The following is a 25,883-nucleotide window of genomic DNA, read 5'->3' as shown; positions in this document are numbered from 1 at the left end:
ACGAAAATATTTCAACATAAAAAAGACAACTAAAGTACAATATTCAACAATTTCTCTAGATCAACTTAAGTAGTTTTCTCCTCTGCAGGAAACTATATTCTTGACCGAGAAACCAAACAACCAGTGCTCAACCTGAAAAATATGTATCATCAAAACCACAATATATAATACTAAACAAACACTTCAACCCTACAATAACTCACAATAGATTAACTGGAAAATTGAAAGTTTTTTAAAGGAACTAAAAGAAAGAAGGGGAAATCTAGGATAGTGTTTCACATCGGTGTGTTTGGTTTTATTGGAATTTGGTTAACAGAGCAAACGCACCAAGTTCCTTCTTTGGTAGTTTCTTTGTTTCTCCCTTGCTAGAGTGTTAACAACACAAACTCTCTCTTCTCCCTTTAAAACAAGGAAATTGGGGTGTGCATGATGTGGCTGAAACTTTGTTATATTTGATAATGTTAAATATGTTTTTGATCATTTAATTTTGAGAAAAAAATTTGAATTAGTCACTCTTCAAAATTTTGATCCAATTTAATACTAAAACTTAAAAAATGTTTGGATTTAGTTCTTTCAACCAAATTTTGTTAAGTTTAGTTGACTTTTGAAACGCGTTTCATGATAGTATTTAAGTTGTTTACACCAATTTAACACATTTCCGCTTCAATGTTAGTTAAAAAACTATCTTCAAAAACGTTTCAAAAGTCAAATAAACTTAACAAAATTTGATTAAAATGACTAAATCCAAACATTTGTAAAATTGATGGATTAAATTGGATTAGAGTTTGGAAAAGAAAATAATTTCAAATTTTAATAAAAATTAAAGAGATAAAAATCATACTTAACCCTATTTGATACAATAAAAGATAATAGAAATAGTCATATAACATATAACATAATACAGCATACATATAGAAATATATTTGGGAAGACTCCAAAAATATTCTCACCTTGATTTTCTTATAGAATACATTTGTTTATTTTTTTGAAACTATTGATTTTGCTGATGATAATGATGCCAGTGATAATTGAAGCACTTTTAAGGCCCTGTAAGCCATTTCTGAGATGGACTGAGTAGAAGAACATTTGATGTCCTTGACAATCATAAATAGTGCCACTATGAATGCGTGGTCCACGTTAGGTTTCACCGTGACAATGAAATCACCATTTGTATTCTTCATCTACATTAAAGAGAGAAAAAAGACACATATAAATGGTTGGAGATTCATATTAACTAATATATATATATATAATTTTTACTACTTATCAAACTAAAGGATTACTAAAACATAAAGATATACTAACACAATAGTCATGGTTTTTTTTCTATTGTAGGCAAATGGGATGGGTTTATTACAGATATGGACAAATTTTTTAAAAATTACGGAAGTAGGCAAAATGTTTTGGGGGTACAAGTTTTCGTAAGAAGAAATCGTGTAGCCCCCATACGTTTTTGTGGGTCAGCGTGGTCAGAGGGGAAATCGTGTGGGGGGTGGACGACATTTAAAGAAAATCGTGTGGGGGCGGAACGACATTGAAAGGAAATCGTTGGGGGGGAGCACGTTTTTAGATGAGTAATCGATTACCCCATACTGTAATCGATTACTGCATGTGTTGCAGTTTTCTGGGTGTAATGTAATCGATTACAGACGAAGTGTAATCGATTACATGGTTAATGCATTTGTTCGAGTGAAGTGTAATCGATTACAATGGTATTGTAATCGATTACATTGCAAATTTTGAAAAACAAAGTTGTTAAATTTGAATTGGATACATAGGCGAGCATAATAATTTGTTCTCATTTGATAAAGTTTTGTTGGTCCATAAAAGAATAAAGTATTTGAACTTGTAGTTGATGAAGGCATAAGAAATATTAATGTTCATAGAAAATTGTCTTAGTTTTGACATTGTAGAAAGAAGAAAAAAACATTGAAAATTAAATTAATTGAAATAAAAAATGTACAACTTATTGACGAAATGGACATTGTCCCCTATGATGACCCTCAGTGCGACAATAAGAGCATTTTTTTGGCTTATCCGTAACGGGTTGATCCATTTCGTTATGGATCCTAGTCCTTGGAGGTCGTCCGGAAGCCTTACGCCTAGTTTGGGGGTCTGGAGTGAAATTAGGACCTGTATATGTTGACCAATAGTCCTCATTTCGCAGGGAGTGGAATTGGACTTGATAAGCCTTATTTATGTTATCAAGGGTGTAAACTGGATCGATAAAATTTGAAAGTGGCATGTGACCAAAAGAACAAACAGCTATGACGTGCTGACAGGGTAATCGACTAGCTTGGAAGTGACCACAATCACACCACCAATCGTTTAATCTGACAGTGAATGAGATTGGTTTTGGCCGATAGTAATGGGGGCTCGATATCTCTTGCACCTCGAATTCTGAATTATCTCGATCGTAGCGTTGAACATGACAATATGCAGATTTCTGTTGATTTTGTTGGAGCAAGGTTGTGACATCTTCTGGATATTGATGTCCAGCTCTTAACATAGAGTCTGCCTTTAAGCCGCGTTCAACAAACCAGGCATTTATGTTTTGAAATGTAATTTTCAAAAGTGCACAGATAGGTAATGAGCGAGCCCCCTTTAGCACAGAGTTCATGCACTCCGCCAAGTTTGTTGTCATGTGCGTGTACCTGCGCCCCCCATCATAAGCCTGAGACCACTTATGTAAGGGGATTTTATCAATCCAAGCTACTGCTTGTGGGTATTGGGACCTCATAGCTGAAAGTTTTGCTTACACGATAGGTTGTTTGACTTCATAAGCTGTGAAAAAGAAATATAAAATGAAATGAAAAAGTATTATGTATGGGAAATATTTTGTGCATCTGGAATTTAAAGTTAGGAAAACGTCTTACCCAAGTTAATGAATTGTTTCTTGAGATCGGCATTTTTGAAGCGATTGTTGAAGTTGGAACCCAGATGACGTATGCAGTAGACAGAGTGAAGATTGTCTGATTCCCAGTCAACTTCTTCCGATCGTAGGGCTGACAAAATTCCCTTGCCTCTATCAGTAATTAGGCAGAGATTTGGCTGAGAAGTTACATGCTCTCGCAGTAGTTGAAAAAACCAAATCAATGCCTCCTTTGTCTCACCTTCTACTATTGCAAATGCCAAAGGAAATATGTTTCTATTTCCATCCTGAGCAATTGCAGTTAGCAAGGTGGCATGATATCTGCCTGTTAAAAAGGTTCCATCCACTTGAACAACAGGTTTACAATACTTAAAACCTTCAATGCAAGGTCCAAATGCCCAGAAGCAACGTTCCATAATGTATGTGGAACTTCCGTCCTCAGCATCAATATTAACTGGAGGACCGGAAAGTTGAAAAATTGTCCCAGGATTGGTTTGCTGGGCAGCTAGTAACCATCTGGGAACTTCATTATAAGATTGGTCCCAATCACCATACTCCATTGTTATTGCTTTCTCCTTCGCAATCCATGCTCTTCTATATGTGACTGTGTATCCGTAACGACTTTTGATGTCAGCGACCAAGCTTTTGATGCGAATGCTTGGATTTGTGCGGACCAAATGAAAAACAATTGAAGCAATTTGGGTGGAATCTAGGTTGCAGTGATCTTGTGACATTAATGTAGAGAAACACGGTATGTGTACCATCAATGGACTTGATTTCCCAATGATGTCGAATTTTACTATAACTGGCCCTCAGACGCCATTGACATCCATTGTTGTAATGGATGCATCGTGCAACATAAAGATGCGTTTTTGATTCTACCACATTGAAGCTGTATCCATTAGTGATGTGATAATGTTTGATGGCAGACACCGTTGCTTCTTTAGAATCGAATTGCATGGCTTCTTGTAGTTGGACTTCCCCATAGGGATTGTGATCCATAGGAGGAATTGGGACAATTTCTTGATTGTCTGTATTGTCTTCCTCAAAATCATCGGAAGTAAAGTCTTCGACAATGTCTGGAATGATAGGTTCGTCATCAATTGGATTAGACGAAGAAGATCCTCCATAATTCCAGGAACTCATTCTGAACAGGTTGATATGGAAGGTTACACCGGAATTTTTTAGATCCAAAAATAGATCAGAAAATTGCAGATGTGAAGCTTGTATGCAGAGAACTTTTGATAAGAGAAACAATGGTAGTGTGGTTGAATATATACGCGTTTTAGTAACTACAATGAATTGGAGTGGGTTGGTGTGCAAAAGGAGGGGTCAGGGGGTGTGAAAAGTAAAAAAAAATTAATTTTTTTAGAAAACGTGCACCCCCCACACGTTTTCTACTAGAAAACGTGCCCCCCCACACGTTTTCTAGTTTAAAATCGTGCCCCCCAATACGTTTTCTATTCAGAGAACGTGCACCCCCAGCACGTTTTGTTCTAATATTTTTTCGATTCTGCGTGATTCCTGGACTGCACCTGCCATCATACTATTACAAATTCACGCTTCTGTGGTCAAATTAAATCAATCACGCTTCTGCACATTACTATTGAAAATAATGCATCCTTTTTTGATAGTATTCACAATAATGGTTTGATTGGAAATGTCTCTGCCACCTGCAAATATAAGAAATAGTATGAGATTCTCTGAAAAAGTGATTATTATTGAAGAGAAGGTTTGAGTGGCAAACATAGGGAGCCATGTGGTGGTGTGCATGGAGGTATAGGAAAATAGTGTCCTATTTTTTAGACATGTGGTGGAGTACGTGAGAGAGAGAAAAATGAGAAGTAAGGCATGTGAGTGAATAGTGTTGTGAAGTAGTTTAAGTATCCATATGAGGTGCAACATTCACATCACTGAATACTTCATTGGCTTCCCGTAGTTGTTGGATTTGCAGCATAGAAAAATTTATTTGTCCTCCGTTAACCTAACAGGTTTGGAAAATTTTATGATAATTTGTTTTTTGTTTGTTTTGTTAGTGATTAAGTTCAAATGATATTCTGTTAATATTTTCATAAACTTTGATGTAGTTTATTATGGCTCAGAACAACAACCTCCCAGCAAACTTGTCCGTGTTGCGTCATCAAGACGATCACATCACCAACCACATTTGGGAAGGAAACGAGAGGGTCCTCCGACCACGACGCCATTCTATCTGGATATTAAAACATATTGATCTTATTGACCCTAGGGTTAGAATGGTAATTGATGCAGCTGGTTTTGGTCACGTTCTGAAAGTGAGTAATATGGAAATTAACCACCTAATGGTAACAGCATTATGTGAAAGGTGGAGGACTGAAACTCACACCTTCCACATGCCACTCGGAGAAACAACTGTTACCCTGGAAGATGTTTCACTACAACTGGGGATGCCAATTGATGGTGAACCTGTCACCGGTGGAACTTCAGGAAACCTACTACAACTGTGTCAAGATTTATTGGGGGATATTCCTCCCGAAAATATGTTTACAGGGAACCGAATAAAGCTATCATGGCTGAATAGCAGATTCCGAGAATTACCGGATGACGCAACACTGGCTACAGTTGGACAGTATGCACGAGCACACATCCTCATTTTGATTGGCAGCATGTTGATGCCGGATACATCAGCCAGTCTCGTGCATTTTATGTTCTTGCCATTGTTAGCAGATTTGGAGCATATTTCAAATTTTAGTTGGGGTTCCGCAGTATTGGCATGCCTCTATCGTGCACTGGATCACAACACAAAATTCCATCAAGACAACATTGGTGGATGCATGTTATTGCTCCAGTGTTGGGCATGGGAGAGATTTACATGCATCTCTCCAGAAATACAAGCAGTCACGGAGGACGAGATTGTGGCTGGGCTTGCGTTTCCCTTAAGTGTGAGATGGTGTCGGCAAACACGTTCTGTGTTCCATGACCAAACAACTGTGGTTGGCTTCCGGAAAAAATTTGATCAAATTCAACCAAAGCAGGTTTATTATCAATCCATGCTTTAGTATTTTGTTCCTTGAAATTCCCTTAGTTTTATCTTTTCAAATTATTAACACTAATTTTTGCAGTTTTTATGGACACCATATCGACAGCCACATGTTAATCACATGATAATAATAAATGTTTCTCCAATTAGTCGGGCATTGGTTCCTCTTATTTGTTTTGCGACGGTTGAATTTCACCAAGTTGACCGGGTAGTTAGACAGTTTGGTTGGCGACAAAACATTCCATCCGACCCGATGAACCTGGATGAGGTTCACCGAATTGATCTCCGAGGAAGGGGGGAAATTAATTGGAGGCAATATCATCATCGCTTTATCATGCTATGGAATAATCGCCATAATTCCATTGTTCAGGGCGAACCTTTCACCAAAAGCGGCCATTTGCGTGATAACTCGCCCTACATGCAATGGTACATAAATCATACCATCCGGTATATCACGGCTAATGCGCAATCATCCGATGATGAAGTGAGAATCAATTTATCATTCCCTGCATGTTAATTAAAGTTTTGATTATAATTGATTTGAAATAATAAAATTGATTTTTTTATTTTGTATTAGTATGACATGCCGGAGCAATATCAGAATCCGCCTTCACATCAGCAGTTTCGTCCGGATACACCCTTTTCCGGCCTCCTTCAGTCACAAAATGTATCTGCTGGATTTGGGAATTGGGATCACAGAATGCATCCTCCATCGTCATCTCAACAGGTTCCCAGTTCATATGGTTTTTTTCCAGCACCTTCAAACTTTGGATCAGGTCCAGCGCAATGTTATGGTGGTTCAGGTGGCCGACACATTTCCAGCTATGGGGGTGTTCCATCACAAATGTTTGGGACATCAGCACTAACTCCACCATTTGCATACCGAGGTGCCTCATCTTCACAACCATACTACAGACCTGAAATTCCATTTAATGTGTCAGAAGGAGGTTCTGAATCTGTGGAAGTGGAAGATATTGATGACGAAAGTGAGTCACCCCCTCCTCCCCCACAACCTGAGAGACGACCTCGACGACCGACACGAAGGCCACCATGTGGCACAGGCAGCCACCGTTGAATAGTGTTGTTGTGAAATAAACTTATAACATTATGGGACAATATTGTACTTTGTATGTGTATTATTTCAATATGACAATTCCATATGTACGTAATGAATTCAACCTTTATCATTTTGTCTTTCTTCATTCACTCAATAATTGTGGAACTACTATGCTTATAAAAACTACATCCCCACACTACATCAAATGCAAAGTTTCAACTTTTCAACACATCAATTGCTTGACATCTCCTTCCTCTTTTTCTTTGTTAATACAAAACCCAAAGATGGAACAATTTTCCCCTGAAATGTTTGGCATAACAGAGTCACAGGATTTCTCCAATTCATACATAGCTGCCTTATACACAAACGGTGAAATCAAACTCTGTGACGATGGGGTGAAGTTCATATGTCAGACTCCAGAGATTGTTCGCATTCCATACAACTGCACATACAACATGCTGAAGCAAAGAGTTTGTGCAGCCATTCCAAGCCAGTCACACACAACCATTAACAACCTATACTTCAGACGACAACAATGACTTCTGAAGGAAATGTTGTCTATGACGCATTTGAAATAAAGACAGATGAACATGTTTTTCAAATGTTGGAATGTAAGTCTTCTTTCCCTTTGAACACCATGATTGAATTGTACGTGACCTTCACAAGATCACCTGAAGAAATACTTTCTCTATTAACTATAAACACCCCATCATCATCATCCTCAAACACTCTCCCAACTTCACCAACTATTATTTATTTTGGTGGACCTTTAAGGGGTGCTACTATCATAGAGAGTCGATTAGGTTTTGGTCTTGAGTTTCGTTCCGATTCCACGAAAACATTCTCCATCACACATAATTGCACCTACAATGAATTATTACAAACCGTAACTCAATTAGTGGAGTGTGGTGACCGTAGAGTTGTGAAGCAAATTGATTATCGTCGCCCTTCAACAATACGCAATAGGCGACTATATCATGACACCGCGGAAATCAAATGTGACTTTGATGTTTCACAAATGATCAGTCGTTGGACACACGTACAAAGTCTAGACCAATCTGTCAAAAAACCGCGCATCTCTTCCTATATCGAGCTTTTCATCCAAACTAGAGACATCAGACCACCAACACCTTCCGAAGAATACCAAGATATCAATTCTGGATGGTTTGTGGATCACCGCGGAAGAAGAAGATACAGATGGTTGCCGTAAATTGTTTTTTTTATTTTTTATTTTGCTTTCCATTTCAAGTTATGTGCAACTTATTTCTCATTTTATTTCTCTTTAATTAATAGAATATGTTAAAGTTTCTTATCAATGGAGTACAAAGGCTAAAAAAATAAATTGTTATCATGAAAGTGTGTGGTAATCGATTACCATGAAAGTGTAATCGATTACAATTACCAAAATTTGGACTTGTAATACCACCGTAATCAATTACCAAAACCCAAATTTGTTCAATGTAATCGATTACCAAAGTCTGTAATCGATTACGCAAGCAACAGGACAACCTGGAACACAAACAATACCTTCGTAATCGATTACAACCCCCCTCGTAATCGATTAACAGGAGAATTTGCCAAAATTTATTTCTACATTCGTAATCGATTACACAAACACTGTAATCGATTACCACTCTACCACGAACCACTGCAACTGATTCTTTTCCTTCGTAATCGATTACATAAACCCTGTAATCGATTACACAACTTTCAGGAGCCCCTGGAATGTTATTTTTAACGTCGTAATCGATTACACAAACCCTGTAATCGATTACGACTCGTCTTCCACCATAAAAACAACATTTTCTCTCTCCGCCGCTGCATCCAACAAACCCCACCCGCGCTTCCATTCTCTCCTCCGTGAATTCATTACTCTGCCTTCATATCTTCACCAAATCACATCCCGTTTGTTGCAATCTTTCTCATTTTCAATTCTCTACAAAACCCACCGATTCAAATCTTCAAAAACACCCTCAAATGGCAGAATCATCAAGGAAACGCAAGACTCAAGTTGGTGCTCGCCGCCGCCGTGGTCCCGCCATCAACGAACCTGAAGAAATAATCGCACCTTCACAACCACAGAGACTCTTCTCTTCCGTAGCACAATACGAGAGGTATACTTCAAAATTTTCTGCCAGAGATATTCTTGAACCCAGATATCCTGATGATTTTCTTGCTGAGCAAAATTTTAAGTGCTATGATATACTCCACAACTTGGGATTATTACCTTTTTTGACTAATCGTCAACGTTATTATCCGGAATTAGTTAGGGTATTTTATTCCAACTTACAAATTACTGAGGAAGGGGTTATTCTTAGTGAAGTTAAGCATGTCAAAATTAGGATGGATATAGATATGTTTTATCGTATCACTCAATTGGGCACTCAAGGGGTCTGTTTTGAGGGAAACATAGTTCAGGAATGGAGAGATGATTATTCAAGTCACAATGCAAAAATGATGATTTGTCGTGACAATGTAAATATTGGAGGAAGAATACTGGCAGGGCAAATGAGAGTGGAAACACGTATCCTGCACTACATCTTATGTCGATGCCTAGTGCCCCAATTAACTAACCTTGCCTAAGCTACTGAAGAAGACATTATCTTAATGTGGGCAATGCTGACCGGAAGGCAGCTTAACTGGGGTCATCTGATTAGATATCGGATGAAAAAGGCATTAAAAGACCATGCCCCTTTACCATATGCTAATCATATTACTGACATTTTTATTAAGTTTAATGTTCCTCTAGATGATGAACCATTTGAGGAGATTAATTGGAGAACAGGTCCAATTGGTGCTGAAGTGATTCATTCCTTTGGTTTTGTAAAAAACCAAAATGGTGAATGGATTCATAAACGTGATATGCAGGATGCACCTATTCATGATGACCGAACACCATCTCCACCGCCTCAGCCTACCCAGGATGCATCTGCTGCTATGCTTAATGATATTATCCATGAAATCCGCGATCTCCGGGCTTTTGTTGGTTCAAGATTTGACAGTATAGATGCTCGGGTTGGACAACTTGAGGAAGACATGGCTTATGTGCGGCGCCAATTTCCTCCATCTTAGATGCATTTCAAATGTTTATTCTCATTCAAAAACTTTGTATTTCTTTAATGCACTTTGACATTCATATTATTATGTTAGTACTTTAATTGATAGTCATTTTTTTTTTCACTAATATCACTATTTTTTACTCTCATATTCGATTACATTATACATCATTGTTTTCCTATCGAGTGAAATGTTTTTTTTTTCAAAAAATTTTGCTTGTAATCGATTACACAACGTGCGTAATCGATTACACAATACCCAGAAAACTGCAACACATTCAGTAATCGATTACAAACTACGGTAATCGATTACTGATTAAAAAACGTTATACCCCTGCACGATTACAACATGCAGTAATCGATTACAACAAACGGTAATCGATTACGCCACCAAAAACGTTCACCCCCACACGATTTCCCCTCTGACCACGCTGACCCACAAAAACGTATGGGGGCTACACGATTTTTTCTTACGAAAACGTGCACCCCCAAAACGTTTTGCCTACTTCCGTAATTTTTAAAAAATTTGTCCATATCCGTAATAAACCCATCTCATTTGCCTACAATAGAAAAAAAACCCAATAGTCATACTTTGGCTACCATGTATGATTCATCAATATATTCTCCCAAATATACTTTGCAGGAATTTTTATTTCCAGAAATGAAGACTCTATAGTCATTTTTTCTCTGATTTTGGTTATTTGCGAGGAGCACGTTTAATACAGTGGTATCAGTGGCGGAGTCCCTCGCTTTCTTCACAGAAAATAGAAATTCAGATGGATCATTGTTTTTACCACGGAAGACTTTGCATCGTCCCTGCGGTCTCATAATCTGCATAATAGAAATTAAGAATTGGGTAGAATGAAAAATATGAAATTATTAAAAGTAATTAAGTTGAGTAGATAGAAGAAACCAAACCTTACTGTAGAAAGTGACGATGGGTTTTTGTGTATCATCATATAAGACACGACGATTGCGTAGTGAGAGAGAGGTCTGGTCGATATAGAAGAGACGACCACCACCGTTCTCACTGTAAGCGACTCCTGTGTCAGTATTAATCTGTAATCTAGTCTCACTGTAGGGATCACGGTACGAAGAATTGATAACTGTGACTTCTCGGGATGCCATTAGAGAGTGGAGTGTTTTACGAAACCTAAGAGCGTCTTCAATTGTACGTCTTTATTTATAAGAAAAATTGCAACATTATTACGGATGGAAAATGTAACATCCTTTTTTTTAATAAACTGTATTATTTATTTTAAATAAAGCAATTAGAAAATCTTATATTTTTACTAATGTTTCATATTTTATCTAAATGCATTTTAAACATTAAAAATATATTTTATCATGATATACTTTTTACTTATTAAAAATAATTATAAGAAGAAAACAAAACTAATAAAATATGTATATATATATATAAATACTAGGTAAAAATATTTAATTAAATAGGTGTGTGTAAAAAAAAATAAAATATATATATATATATATATATATATATATATGAAGAATTTTTAAAAGAAAAAAAAATAATATAGAAAAAAAAAAGAAAAGAATAAGAAAGGATAAGAAGATAAGAAGAAAAGATAAGAAGAAAAAAAAAAGAAAAAAAAGGAGGATAATGATGATTTGGATAAACATGCACATGCTTTGCTTTATATATATATAGAATGAGAGAAGTTACGGTGAGGTGAGAAAGTGAGAAAGTGAGGAAGAAAGAAAGAAAGGAGGGAGAGAGAGAAAGAAAGGAGAAAGAAAAAGAGAAAGAGAAAGAAAGGAGAGAGAGAAAGAGGAAGAGAAAGAAGAGAGAGAAAGAGAGAGAAGAGAGAGAAAGAGAAAGAAGAGAGAGAAAGAGAAAATAGGGTAAGAAAGTTTAGAGCAAAGATTCAAAGAGATCCTAGTCTTCTCCAAATATTATCGTGCTCTTCAATCAATAAGGTAAGGGGGAGTGAAGTTAAGCTCTTATATATTAATCTTGATAAACTCATGGGTTTTATATTAATCTTTTATTTATTTTGACTCATATATTATTCTATTTACTTTTATTTAACTTATTTTCATTTATTATCCTCTTATATTTATTTTATTTAATCTCTAATTATACACGGATCTTGTTTACTTATTTATTTTATTTAATCTCCAAATATGTACTGATCTTATTTATTTATTTTATTTTATTTACCTCCAGTTACGCACTGGTCCTATTTATTTATTTTATTTTATTTATCTCCAGTTACGCACTAGTCCTGTTTATTTATTTTATTTACCTCCAGTTACGCACTGGTCCTGTTTATTTATTTTATTTACCTCCAGTTACGCACTGGTCCTGTTTATTTATTTTATTTTATTTACCTCCAGTTACGCACTGGTCCTATTTATTTATTTTATTTTATTTATCTCCAGTTACGCACTGGTCCTGTTTATTTATTTTATTTTATTTATCTCCAGTTACGCACTGGTCCTATTTATTTATTTTATTTTATTTATCTCCAATTACGTACTGGTCCTGTTTAATTTATATTTTTGTTTATTTATAACGTTCTTACCCTTATCTAATTATTTATTTAAAGTTCTTGCTTTGATTCTTATTTTATCATTATTTTTTTACAATTAAAAATAAATAAATGTGAAGTGAAAGTATATATTATTTTTTTTAGTGAGCTTGGATATAAGAAAATATTATGTACATTTTATCGTTGTTTTATATTCTTTGTATAGTTTATACAATGACATGAATTGATAGTCATCACATTTAATGACTTTTGAAAATATCCAAGAGTATGTCGGTTAAGTAAGAGTTAAGTCTGGTTTCAATAAGTTGAGATTAAACCAGTGTCAAAGTGTTTGTATTTGGGAAGTCACAGTTTGGTACACTGCGGGATGAAAGGCAGGGACCATGGTGGGGTCTAAGGAAGTTTTACCAAGTAGGTGAATATCTGGATAGTTCAGAATAGCGCCCTGGACTAGGATATTCATAGGCCAAACTTGGGACTATCCGATACCTGCTCGGCATCGCCAAGGTTAGGTAGTGAGTATATATCTCTTTTGTGAGCCGATGAATGGCTAATATTCTCGAGAAAGAAATAATTATGATTGTACCAATATTTTATGAGAAATACTCAACTACCTAATCACTTCCCAAAGCAACTTTTGATGTTCAGATTGGATCATTAGAAGTGGAATATGGATCCATATGTCTGGTAAAACAAGATCAAGTTTGGTGGTTATAGGTCCAAATCTAGGCCCCCGGTGTCTGCATTGTTTGTTGAGTTTATTAAGATTGATATTTAAGGCTTATAAAGACCTCACTCCTTTCATATGTACCTGTTGCATGAGCAGAAGAGGAACCTGCTCAGTGAGAGTTGTTCGGGATATTATTGGTGGATCTTCTGAAGATTGACTCACGGATAATTTCTATTAATATCTTTAGGAGATGTTAAAAATATAGAAAATCTTCTATTCTAATGTAGGACTCTTAATATTTAACAAATATATATTTTTGTAATATTTCATGAACAATTACATAGATGCAAACTACATATATGAATATGAAGTTATGTTATTATTAATGTTCTCTCAAGGATAATCTCTAAAAAAAAAATTGATTCCATATCTTTTTATCAAATAATAATTATTTAGTATAGTAGTCGGGGCGTCACATTGAGTGGTATCAGAGCGGTTCCTTCTGTCAAGACCTTGGGTATGGTGTCTTCCATGTTTGTAGTCTCTACTAGTAAGTAAAGGTGTAAGTTGTTTATTCTTACATTTTTCTTGTAAAAGAGAAATGCAAGATAAGTAGACTAATAAAAGTAAGTAATAACAACAATTAATACTTGTAGTAAGGATAAGTTTTAACAATAGTTAAAAAAAAAAAATCTAAAGAACACTAAGGAAATTGTTCATTCTTTCAGGAAAAGATGGATAACGGACCAAACATTACCAATGAGTTGTTGGAAAGAATGACAATTGTCCTGGAAAATATGAGCCAAAAACAAAATGTTGAACCCATGGAAAATCAAGGATTAGAAACTTTTCGCAAGAATAATCCACAAAAATTTAAAGGGGGATTTAATCCTGAAGGTGCTCAATCATGGATAGCAGAAATTGAGAAAATTTTCATCGCAATGACGTGTGCAGATGCAAATAGAGTCACATTTGCTACATTTATGCTCGTTGAAGAAGCTGAAAACTGGTGGAGATTTACAAAACAACAATTGGAGGATGAAGGGAGAGAAATTACTTGGGAAGTCTTTAAACAAAAGTTTCTGGAAAAATATTTTCCAGAGGATCTTCGGAGGAGGAAAGAAGTTGAATTCCTTAATCTTCGTCAAGGAATCATGTCTGTAGGAGAATATGCAGCAAAGTTTGACGAGTTGTCAAAGTTTTGTCCTTACTTTCATGATAGAGTTGATGAACGTTCCCGTTGTTCCAAGTTTGAAAGTGGACTGAGACCTGATATTAAACAAGCAGTTGGTTATTTAGAGATTTCTTCCTTTCCCACTCTTGTAAACCGTTGTAGGATTTATGAGGATGATACTAAGGCAAGACAAATTCAGTGGAGACAAGGAGGGCCTTTGAGGCACAAAAGAAATGATTTTAATAATAAGAAACCTTACCAACGTCCATCTCATACTTCGTGGAATTCTTCAGGACAAAGACATTCCTCTGCTCCCGATAATTCAGCCGCAACCCACCCTATCAAATGTTTCCACTGTGGAGGACCTCATCTGTCAAGAAACTGCGCCACAAGGACTATAACTTGCTTCAATTGTGGGAAATTGGGTCATTATCGTAATGAATGCAAAGAGTTAATTAAGGAGCAAGGAAGTGGGGGAAGCAACAACGGAGGAAAGAATCAACTTGGAAGACCAAAGACAACCGGGAGAGTCTTCACGATGAATGGTACTGAAGCTGTTCAATCTGAAGATCTAATCCAAGGTAAATGCATCATAAATGGTCACCTCGTTAATGTACTATATGATTCAGGTGCTACTCATTCTTTCATATCACATGAATGTGTCAAACATTTAAAGTTACCTGTCTCTTTATTACCATATGATTTAACTGTGTCTACTCCTACCAATGTTCCAGTCACGACTTCACTTGCATGTACAAATTGCAATATTTCTATAGGGAATAGAAAATTTTCTGTAAATCTTATATGTCTACCCTTGTCTCATTTGGATATTGTTCTTGGAATGGACTGGTTATCTTCCAACCATGTTCTCCTAAACTGTCACGATAAGACTTTAATTTTTGAATCACACATAGGTGAAGTTTTTGACTCAAAAGAATTAAAAGAGAGTACTATCAACCACAATGAAATCCCAAAAGGATCTCAAGTATACATGATCTTAACTTCTTTAAAAGTCAAGGAAATTCCAGACATTAATAAGTTTCCTGTTGTTTGTGAGTATCTTGATGTTTTCCTTGAGGATGTTCCTGGGTTACCTCCACAAAGAGAAATAGAATTCACTATAGACTTGGTACCAGGATCAAGACCTGTGTCTATAGCCCCTTATAGGATGTCACCTCTAGAGTTAGCAGAGTTGAAAAAACAAATAGAAGAATTGTTGGGTAAACAATTCATCAGACCTAGTGTTTCTCCCTAGGGTGCGCCAGTATTGTTAGTTAAGAAAAAGGATGGCACTATGAGGTTGTGTGTGGATTATTGTCAGCTTAACAAAATCACCATTAAGAACAAATACCCTCTACCAAGGATTGATGATTTGATGGATCAATTGAGAGGTGCTGTGGTATATTCCAAAATTGACTTAAAATCTGGTTATCATCAGATTCGAGTCAAGGCGGAAGATATTCAAAAGACAGCTTTTAGGACAAGATACGGTCATTATGAGTACTTGGTAATGCCTTTTGGTGTGACCAATGCTCCTGCCATTTTTATGGATTATATGAACCGTATTTTTCATGAATTTTTGGATAAATTTGTGGTTGTTTTCATTGACGACATTTTAATTTATTCCAAAAATCATGAAGAACATGAGAGGCATTTGAAGATTGTGTTACAAATTCTAAGAGAGAGACAATTGTATGGAAAATGGTCAAAGTGTGAATTCTGGTTGAGAGAAGTTCAATTTTTGGGTCATGTGATATCACAAAATGGCATTGTAGTTGACCCCTCAAAGGTTCAAGCGGTATTGCTTTGGGAACAACCAAAGAATATCACAGAAATACGTAGTTTCTTAGGATTAGCAGGCTACTATAGAAAATTCATTGAAGGATTTTCTAAATTAGCATTGCCTTTGACTAAGTTAACACGTAAGGGACAACTTTTCGAATGGAATGAAGCATGTGAGTTTAGTTTTCAAGAGTTGAAGAAAAAATTAACATCTGCACCTGTTTTAATCCTTCCTGACCCTACAAAAAATTTTGAGGTATATTGTGATGCATGCGGACAAGGATTAGGATGTGTGTTGATGCAAGAAAGAAAAGTTGCAGCTTATGCTTCACGACAACTCAAGCAACATGAGCTTAATTATCCTACACATGATTTGGAATTAGCTGCAGTGGTGTTTGCATTGAAAATATGGAGACATTACTTGTATGGGGCAAGGTTTGAAGTTTTTAGTGACCATAAAAGTTTAAAGTACCTTTTTTATCAGAAAGAACTAAACATGAGACAACGTAGATGGATGGAATTTCTTAAGGATTATGACTTTGAGCTGCAATATCACCCTGGGAAAGCAAATGTTGTTGCTGATGCTTTGAGTCGAAAGTCTATACATGCATCCATGATGATGGTGAAGGAATTAGATTTGATAGAATCATTCAGAGACTTGAACTTAGCTGTAAAACTTAGACCCAATAGCATATGCTTAGGAATGTTAAAAATATCAAGTGAATTCTTAGAAGAAATAAAGAGAGCTCAAGAAAGAGATCAATTTTTGCAAGAAAAGTTGATTGCAAAAGTTGAAGTAAAGGAATCTGAATTCCACAAGGATTCAAATGGAATCATCAAGTTTAGAGATAGAATTTGCATACCTGCAAAAGAAGAGTTGAGAAAGTTGATAATGGAGGAAGCTCATAAGAGTAGCTTAAGTATTCATCCGGGTACTACAAAGATGTATCAAGACTTGAAGAAAATGTTTTGGTGGTCTGGGATGAAGAAAGAAGTGGTGGAGTTTGTTGCACGTTGTCTAGTGTGTCAGAAAACAAAAGTTGAACATAAAAAGCCTTATGGGGAACTACAATCCTTAGATGTACCGGAATGGAAATGGGAAAGCATATCCATGGATTTTGTGACAGGTTTACCAAAGACTGTGTCAGGTCATGATGCAATTTGGGTCATTGTAGATAGATTAACAAAATCTGCTCACTTTGTACCTATTAATATTAGATTTTCCTTAGAAAAGTTAGCTCATTTGTACATAAAAGAAATTATCAAGCTACATGGAGTACCTTCTAGTATAATTTCTGATAGAGACCCTCGTTTCACATCTAGATTTTGGGATAGCTTACAAAAATCCTTGGGAACAAAAGTTAGGCTTAGTTCGGCTTATCACCCTCAAACTGATGGACAATTAGAAAGGACTATCCAATCTTTAGAAGACTTGTTGAGAGCATGTGTTTTAGAACAAACTGAAAGTTGGAGAGATTTCTACCACTTATAGAGTTCACTTATAACAACAGTTTCCACTCAAGCATAGGAATGGCTCCATATGAGGCTCTATATGGGAGAAGATGTAGAACCCCGTTGTGTTGGTACGAGAATGGAAATTCCTTAGTTTTGGGTCCAGAGGTAATTCAACAAGCAACTGAGAAGATTAAAATGATAAGGGAAAAGATGAAAACTTCTCAAGATAGGCAGAAAAGTTACTACGACAAACGAAGGAAACCCATTGTGTTTGAAGAAGGAGATCATGTTTTCTTGAAAGTTACACCTGTAACTGGGGTTGGTAGAGCTCTCAAATCTAGAAAACTTACACCCAAATTCATAGGTCCTTATCAAATCCTTAAAAGGATTGGTTCTGTCGCATACCAAATTGCTTTACCTCCAAACCTTTCAAAACTTCACAATGTTTTTCATGTGTCTCAACTTCGTAAATATATTCATGACCCTTTTCATGTGATAGAACCTGATATAGTACAAATACGAGAAAACCTTACTTATGATGTGCTTCCTGTAAGGATTGGAGATCGAAGGATTAAACAACTTCGGGGAAAGGACATACCTTTGGTAAAGGTATTGTGGAGTCAACAAGATGAAGGTGATGCAACTTGGGAATTAGAAAGTAATATGAGAGAGATGTATCCCCATCTTTTTGCAACCACGTGAATTTCGGGGACGAAATTCCTAAAAGGAGGGGAGAAATGTAACATCCTTTTTTTTAATAAACTGTATTATTTATTTTAAATAAAGCAATTAGAAAATCTTATATTTTTACTAATGTTTCATATTTTATCTAAATGCATTTTAAACATTAAAAATATATTTTATCATGATATACTTTTTACTTATTAAAAATAATTATAAGAAGAAAACAAAACTAATAAAATATATATATATATATATATATAAATACTAGGTAAAAATATTTAATTAAATAGGTGTGTGTAAAATATATATATATATATATATATATATATATATATATATATATATATATATATATGAAGAATTTTTAAAAGAGAAAAAAAATATAGAAAAAAAAAGAAAAGAATAAGAAAGGATAAGAAGATAAGAAGAAAAGATAAGAAGAAGAAAAAAAGAAAAAAAAAAGGAGAATAATGATGATTTGGATAAACATGCACATGCTTTGCTTTATATATATATAGAATGAGAGAAGTTACGGTGAGGTGAGAAAGTGAGAAAGTGAGGAAGAAAGAAAGAAAGGAGGGAGAGAGAGAAAGAAAGGAGAAAGAAAAAGAGAAAGAGAAAGAAAGGAGAGAGAGAGAAAGAGGAAGAGAAAGAAGAGAGAGAAAGAGAGAGAAGAGAGAGAAAGAGAAAGAAGAGAGAGAAAGAGAAAATAGGGTAAGAAAGTTTAGAGCAAAGATTCAAAGAGATCCTCCAAATATTATCGTGTTCTTCAATCAATAAGGTAAGGGGAAGTGAGGTTAAGCTCTTATATATTAATCTTGATAAGCTCATGGGTTTATTTATTTACCTTCAGTTACGCACTGGTCCTGTTTATTTATTTTATTTACCTCCAGTTACGCACTGGTCCTGTTTATTTATTTTATTTTATTTATCTCCAGTTACGCACTGGTCCTATTTATTTATTTTATTTTATTTATCTCCAGTTACGCACTGGTCCTGTTTATTTATTTTATTTTATTTATCTCCAGTTACGCACTGGTCCTGTTTATTTAGTTTATTTTATTTATCTCCAGTTACGCACTGGTCCTATTTATTTATTTATTTATTTTTTATTTAATTTATCTCCAGTTATGCATTGGTTCTGTTTATTTATTTTATTTAATCTCCAATTACGTACTGGTCCTGTTTAATTTATATTTTTGTTTATTTATAACGTTCTTACCCTTATCTAATTATTTATTTAAAGTTCTTGCTTTGATTCTTATTTTATCATTATTTTTTTACAATTAAAAATAAATAAATGTGAAGTGAAAGTATATATTATTTTATTTAGTGAGCTTGGATATAAGAAAATTGTATGTACATTTTATCATTGTTTTATATTCTTTGTATAGTTTATACAATGACATGAATTGATAGTCATCACATTTAATGACCTTTGAAAATATCCAAGAGTATGTCGGTTATGTAAGAGTTAAGTCTGGTTTCAATAAGTTGAGATTAAACCAGTGTCAAAGTGTTTGTATTTGGGAAGTCACAGTTTGGTACACTGCGGGATGAAAGGCAGGGACCATGGTGGGGTCTAAGGAAGTTTTACCAAGTAGGTGAATATCTGGATAGTTCAGAATAACGCCCTGGACTAGGATATTCATAGGCCAAACTTGGGACTATCCGATACCTGCTCGGCATCGCCAAGGTTAGGTAGTGAGTATATATCTCTTTTGTGAGCCGATGAATGGCTAATATTCTCAAGAAAGAAATAATTATGATTGTACCAATATTTTATGAGAAATACTCAACTACCTAATCACTTCCCAAAGCAACTTTTGATGTTCAGATTGGATCATCAGAAGTGGAATATGGATCCATATGTCTGGTAAAACAAGATCAAGTTTGGTGGTTATAGGTCCAAATCTAGGCCCCCGGTGTCTGCATTGTTTGTTGAGTTTATTAAGATTGATATTTAAGGCTTATAAAGACCTCACTCCTTTCATATTTTTCTTTCATATGTACCTGTTGCATGAGCAGAAGAGGAACCTGCTCAGTGAGAGTTGTTCGGGATATTATTGGTGGATCTTCTGAAGATTGACTCACGGATAATTTCTATTAATATCTTTAGGAGATGTTAAAAATATAGAAAATCTTCTATTCTAATGTAGGACTCTTAATATTTAACAAATATATATTTTTGTAATATTTCATGAACAATTACATAGATGCAAACTACATATATGAATATGAAGTTATGTTATTATTAATGTTCTCTCAAGGATAATCTCTAAAAAAGAAAATTGATTCCATATCTTTTTATCAAATAATAATTATTTAGTATAGTAGTCGGGGCGTCACAGAAAATGAGTTTATTATAATTTTTTTTATAAATTTGACAAACTTTCTATATATAGATTAAAAGAAGTTATTATTTTTTAATGAAAATGAAGTAATAAAAATACTTTTTCATTTTATTCAGTAGTTTGTCAATTTTTAATTAAAAAACTTTTTTAATGTGTAAGCCCCATTTTTCAGTCTTATGTGTGTTTGGGCCTGACCTCTTCGTAGGCTCAGGACCAGCCCTTCTGAAGGACTCCAATACCCTGTCAGCCCCCTCACATTCTCACTTACCTCTGTTTCAACAGTTTGCTCTCATCTCTCTCTACGAAAGCAAGAGGGCTCTGTTAGGGCATAAGTCCCCCTCCTTACCAGCTAGCTCCAATCTGCTTCGTACTCTCGGCTCCATAGCTTGCTCTCGTGCCCTATTGTCTTAGTGGGTTACCATTCCCTGTGCTAGTGTCTAAAAAGGTAAGGGAAGCTAGTTTTTCCTCTTTTTACCGTTTAAAATATTTCCTCTTGTTGTTTTTGGGGTGTTGAATACTTTTGGGATGATGAATGAGGTTTTTGGTGATATGAGACTGTCTTGGTTGCTTTTGGGTATGTTTATTTGTGTATGTTCCTGCTGCACGCGTGAAACAGTGGTGAGTGCTGTCAATCTCGCCTAAGCGAGCTCGTCTCACCTAGGCGAGAGTGTTTGAGGCTCGCCCAGGTTCTACTCGAGCAACTCGCCCAGGCGGAGGATTCTTGCTTTGAGCGACCTACTGTCTCGCTCAGGCGAGAGTGACTCGCCTAAGCGAGTTCTCGAAGAAGAACCTGATGTGCTCTGCTCGCGTCCTCGTTCAGGCGAAGGATTTGATTTTTGGGCAAAGGGTGATCTCGCCCAGGCGAGCTGGTCTCGCCCAAGTGAGATGCTCGCAGAGTGCCACCGTTCCAGGTCTCGCCTAGGCGAGAAGGCCTAGCTTAAGCGAGACAGTCGCTGCAGCTTAGGCGAGGGCTCCTAGCCCAGGCGAGAATAGGGTAGTTTTATGTTTTTGGATTCCTGTTTACCTTGGGTGTGGCTATTTATCTCGAACATGCAAGATCATGGTGTAATTTTCATGAGTTGTATGAGTTGTATGCACTGAAGTTTGTGTGTTAGCATGAATAATATATGAAAATTTGTTTGGTTTGTTGAGAATGTGCATGAGAAATGAATGTTGGGATAACAAGTGGGGGTTATGAGATACGAACCATGAGATTGATGTGAAATAGGCGTAATTCCATGAGTCTCGTGGGGAGACTTTATGGTGGCGTGTAGTGTGTATATTGGGGTATGGATTCAAGTAAGGACCGCATCCCGAAACTCTAAAGGGTCAGTGAGTCTCATGTAGAGAAAATTGACCCAAGTGGTGAGAGTAGCGGGAGGCCCTAGTCTATGGCAGGATAATGGCCTTAGACGCTTAAAGGCTAACCTTGTGTGTGGTAGGGTGAAACCCATTGGCAATGGCTCTGTAGAGCAGTAGAGGCCACCACAAGTGCAAGCGTCTAGTGAATCCGATCCTAATATATTTATCCGGATAATTGAGTCATAGTGTTCTGCTTGTTTGCTATAACATGATGCCATGTGCTTGTCGTGTTGCATGTTAAGGAATGTTTAAGTACTTGTCCGTTGTATCATGATAAGATTAAATTGCACTAGCTTACCCTTGCATTTATGTTTATGTTCCTGTTGTGTTTTTTCTCTTTTGCGATGATCACCCTTGGTGGGAGCAGATGGAGGAAACTCTGGGAGTAGGTCCGGTGGTAGCAGTGGTGCAGCTTAGGGTAATCTGTTGTGTGACTCTCAGGAGCAGTCTATGGCCCTAGTGCCCCTTGAAAATCCCTAGCTCTAAGAGCTTTTCTTTTGCATAACTGTTAACTTTCTCTTATGTTGTGTATGGCATAGTGGTATGCCCAAATTTGTTTTCACAGTACACTTCTGGATGACTGTAACAGTTACCTTTCCTACGTTTTATGTTCATCTGAGTGCTTCTCGTTATTATAACGGTGTGATACTTTATTTAGTAATGTAATCTATTAAAAAGGAGATGTCTAATAATGTATATTTTTTAGAAAGAAAAGTGTTATGAAGTGATTTAATAAGTCAAAATATGCATTTATTTATTTATTACAAATTCGTTTTATCTCTGACATAAGATTTTTAACATATATTTTTCACGTCGCGATATACATTTTGAATGTAAAATTTAATATTGATAGATAATTAAATAACAGTCTAATAATAAATAAAATAATATATCAACAAATAATAGATTTTGTTAAAATAAATTCTAACAATAATTTTAATATCATGCTCAAAAATTAACTTTAAATTTAAATTAATTTTACAAAATCAATTTAAAAAAAATGAGAATATACCTACCGTGTACACTGTGACTATGTCGAGATTTTGGCAACACTTAAAATTTAGGATAACGTTAACACCTACATTGATTTGACATGTTTCTTATGATTTGACGGTGAAGAATAATGTCCACAATAATTAAGTATGCATTTGTGGAAACCAAAATAAATAGTTTAAATTAATGCTTTATCAAAATTAAATACACTGTAACAAATGAAAAATACATTTTCTCAACCTGTTCGATCAGATATTCAAAATTTAATATAAATAATGAATTTAATTATTTGTTTTAGATTTCAAACAAAAGTTAAAGTTAACGTGATAGATATATACATCAACTAAACATACATTCTAAACTTTAACCAAAATAGTTTCAAACGATTTAAATAATTTTAAATACTGTTGCGCTTTAAATTATTTAAAATATACATACTAAAATAATTTAGTCAGTCTATTTAAGCGATTGAAAGGTTTTCCTTGAGTTATATTAAAATTTCAAACACTTTCTTAATGTTTCAATCTTATGATTAACAACTTTGGCTACAATTTTTCTAATTTCCCGGTTAACAAAACATGTGCACCAGTTATCTCTAACATGTAATAAATATTGTTCACTTTATATGAATTTGTATAAATGACAATTTTCGCAATCCATAATTTAAATAGATAATAAAGATCACAAAAACACAATTTTTTTTTTTGTATTTTTATCAAACAGTTGATATAAACAAGACATTAACAGAGATTATTTATGATTGTCAAAACTATATTTCATTCATTTCTTTCTCATGCATTCACAAATATATTAAAATTAAAAATAACTCACTACTTTACTCAAATCCTAATCTTAGTAACCCTGAACCTATGATAACTCATTAAAGTCCAATTCCTTGGATCATCACAAAAAATCATGCATTAAATTCAAGAGCATTAAGATTACTAATGAATAATATTTTATTCCTAGATACAAGTTTCATTAGGTAGTCAATTTCATTTCTAGGTTCAAAAGACATTTTTCAAAATCTCAATAACCAATAACTAAGTCATGGGAGCACACACACACATACACACACACACAAACACACAGACAAACACACACAGACACATACACACAGACACACATAGACAAACACACACACAAACACAAATACATAGTGGAAAACCTATGGTTTACAAATAGAAGTGATAGGTAAGAAAAAGAAACCAAAGAGAAGATGCAAGTCTCTTCCAAGATTTTTTACAATTGTTTCATGCTTCAATTGCGCCTCTCATGTCTTCATTCTCATTCGTAACTCATATTTCTCTCTAACCCCAAAAAAGGGAAAAGAAACCTACCATGAATGGAGAAGATAAAAACTAGAGAGAATTGATTTTATTCACTAAAACCATCATTCCAAAACACGTAAAAATTAATGTTTTCACTTCATTTCTAAAATTTTAAACAATAATCAAATGACTAAAATTAAATCACTCATGTAGATTAAAATAAATAATTAATCCGTGAATATTTAAACTATCATAAACCTTTTTTTACAATTTAAATTACATAATACTTGCTAACTTTTCAAATAAATTATCTTAAATCATTTAAGTATAAATTATAAAACTAAATAAAACATTTTATTTTCATGGATACAAGACTAAATCATATATTTACGCTTATAAAACTAAATTAATTTTGAAACTTTCTTCCAAATTTTTCATAACCATCAATATCAATATTTAATTAAAACATTCATGTATATTGTCTGTAATAATATAATAAAGATATAGAAGACCAACTTTATAACGTGATACATTAATCGTTACTTAAAGAAGTGATCCAATATAATCGTAGAGAAATTTTCACCATACAAAATTAGAACCTTGTCTAAATCGATATCAACACACTACAATCCAAAACCGTTGATGTATTCCGTTTGTTCCTTCTTCGCAAGTACAACGAAATGATGAAGTAATTATTTACAAATGACAAAAATTGTTGACATGTCTACGCGTTTTTTTCTTTTGAATTTCGCTGAACCGGCGAAAATTCAATGCCTAATTAATGTAGATGAGGTCACTTAGAATAATAATTCACATGCAATTTTCTTTATCTGCATTTATTATACATTTATTTTTCCTTTTTATCTCTCTTCTTATCATATTATATAATTTATAAATCTATATATTTTTATTATCTTCTTAAATATATAAATGATCTTCATGAATTATTTTTCAGTCACTTATTTTGCCGATCACTAATGATTGACACCAAATGTGGAAAAAATTGAGGTGAACTAATTACAAGGGAAACGAGTAAGGATGTCAATGAGGCGGGTAGGGTTTGATAATAGTTCACTCGTATCCTACTATCTGGATAATATCTGTCTCATACCCGTATATATATATATATATATATATATATATATATATATATATATATATATATATATATATATATATATATATATATATATATATATATATATATATATATGTGCGAGTATCCATTATGCAAGTACTCACATATTTTTTTAATATCCACGGATATTCATAGATATAAAAAATACTCATACCTGTTATGCGCAGATATTCATTTTTAATATTTATTTCATATCCGTTACGGATTTTATCTATAGATACCTACGTGTACAAATTTGTTTGACATTCTTAAAAACAAGAGAGAAGAAAGGTAGAAACAAAGAGCTGTATATTATTGGAAAGAACATAATATAAATGGTTAAATTAAAATTCCACCAAAATTAAAGTTAGACTTAAGACGTGCATTTTAACAAATGAAAAATATATTTTTCAATCTGTTTGATGAGATATTCAAAATTTAATGTAAATAATTAATTTAATTATTTGTATTAAATATCAAATAAAAGCTAAAGTTATCATGATA

General features: G+C 34.5%; 1 protein-coding gene and 1 pseudogene across 1 annotated transcript; one reads left to right on the top strand and one right to left on the bottom strand.

Moving 5' to 3' along the window:
* Positions 1-977: 977 nt before the first annotated feature.
* On the bottom strand, positions 978-11,132 carry LOC146886039 (protein LURP-one-related 15-like). The gene is made up of 3 exons (XM_085672971.1): positions 10,923-11,132; positions 10,596-10,835; positions 978-1,181 (listed from the first exon to the last, which is right to left on the bottom strand). Exons 1-3 carry the CDS (start codon positions 11,130-11,132, stop codon positions 978-980), a joined length of 654 nt encoding a protein of 217 aa, XP_085529097.1.
* Positions 11,133-17,673: 6,541 nt separating this feature from the next.
* On the top strand, positions 17,674-18,341 carry LOC146886038 (uncharacterized; annotated as a pseudogene).
* The last annotated feature ends 7,542 nt before the right edge of the window (positions 18,342-25,883 follow it).

This window comes from Vigna unguiculata, chromosome 5 (genome assembly GCF_037176805.1).
Source record: "Vigna unguiculata cultivar grain cowpea cultivar isolate G323 ecotype 2 chromosome 5, ASM3717680v1, whole genome shotgun sequence".
NCBI classification, from domain to species: Eukaryota; Viridiplantae; Streptophyta; class Magnoliopsida; order Fabales; family Fabaceae; genus Vigna; species Vigna unguiculata.
Note: the sequence above shows the minus strand (reverse complement) of the source record. Positions and strands in the feature narration are given on the sequence as shown.

Coding starts and splice junctions, on each gene's coding strand:
- LOC146886039 (XM_085672971.1), bottom strand. CDS start 11,132: ATGGCATCCCGAGAAGTCACAGTTATCAATTCTTCGTACCGTGATCCC. Junction 10,836..10,922: donor TCGTCACTTTCTACAGTAAG/GTTTGGTTTCTT, acceptor TCTATTATGCAG/ATTATGAGACCGCAGGGACG. Junction 1,182..10,595: donor AATCATACATGGTAGCCAAA/GTATGACTATTG, acceptor TCTTTAATGTAG/ATGAAGAATACAAATGGTGA.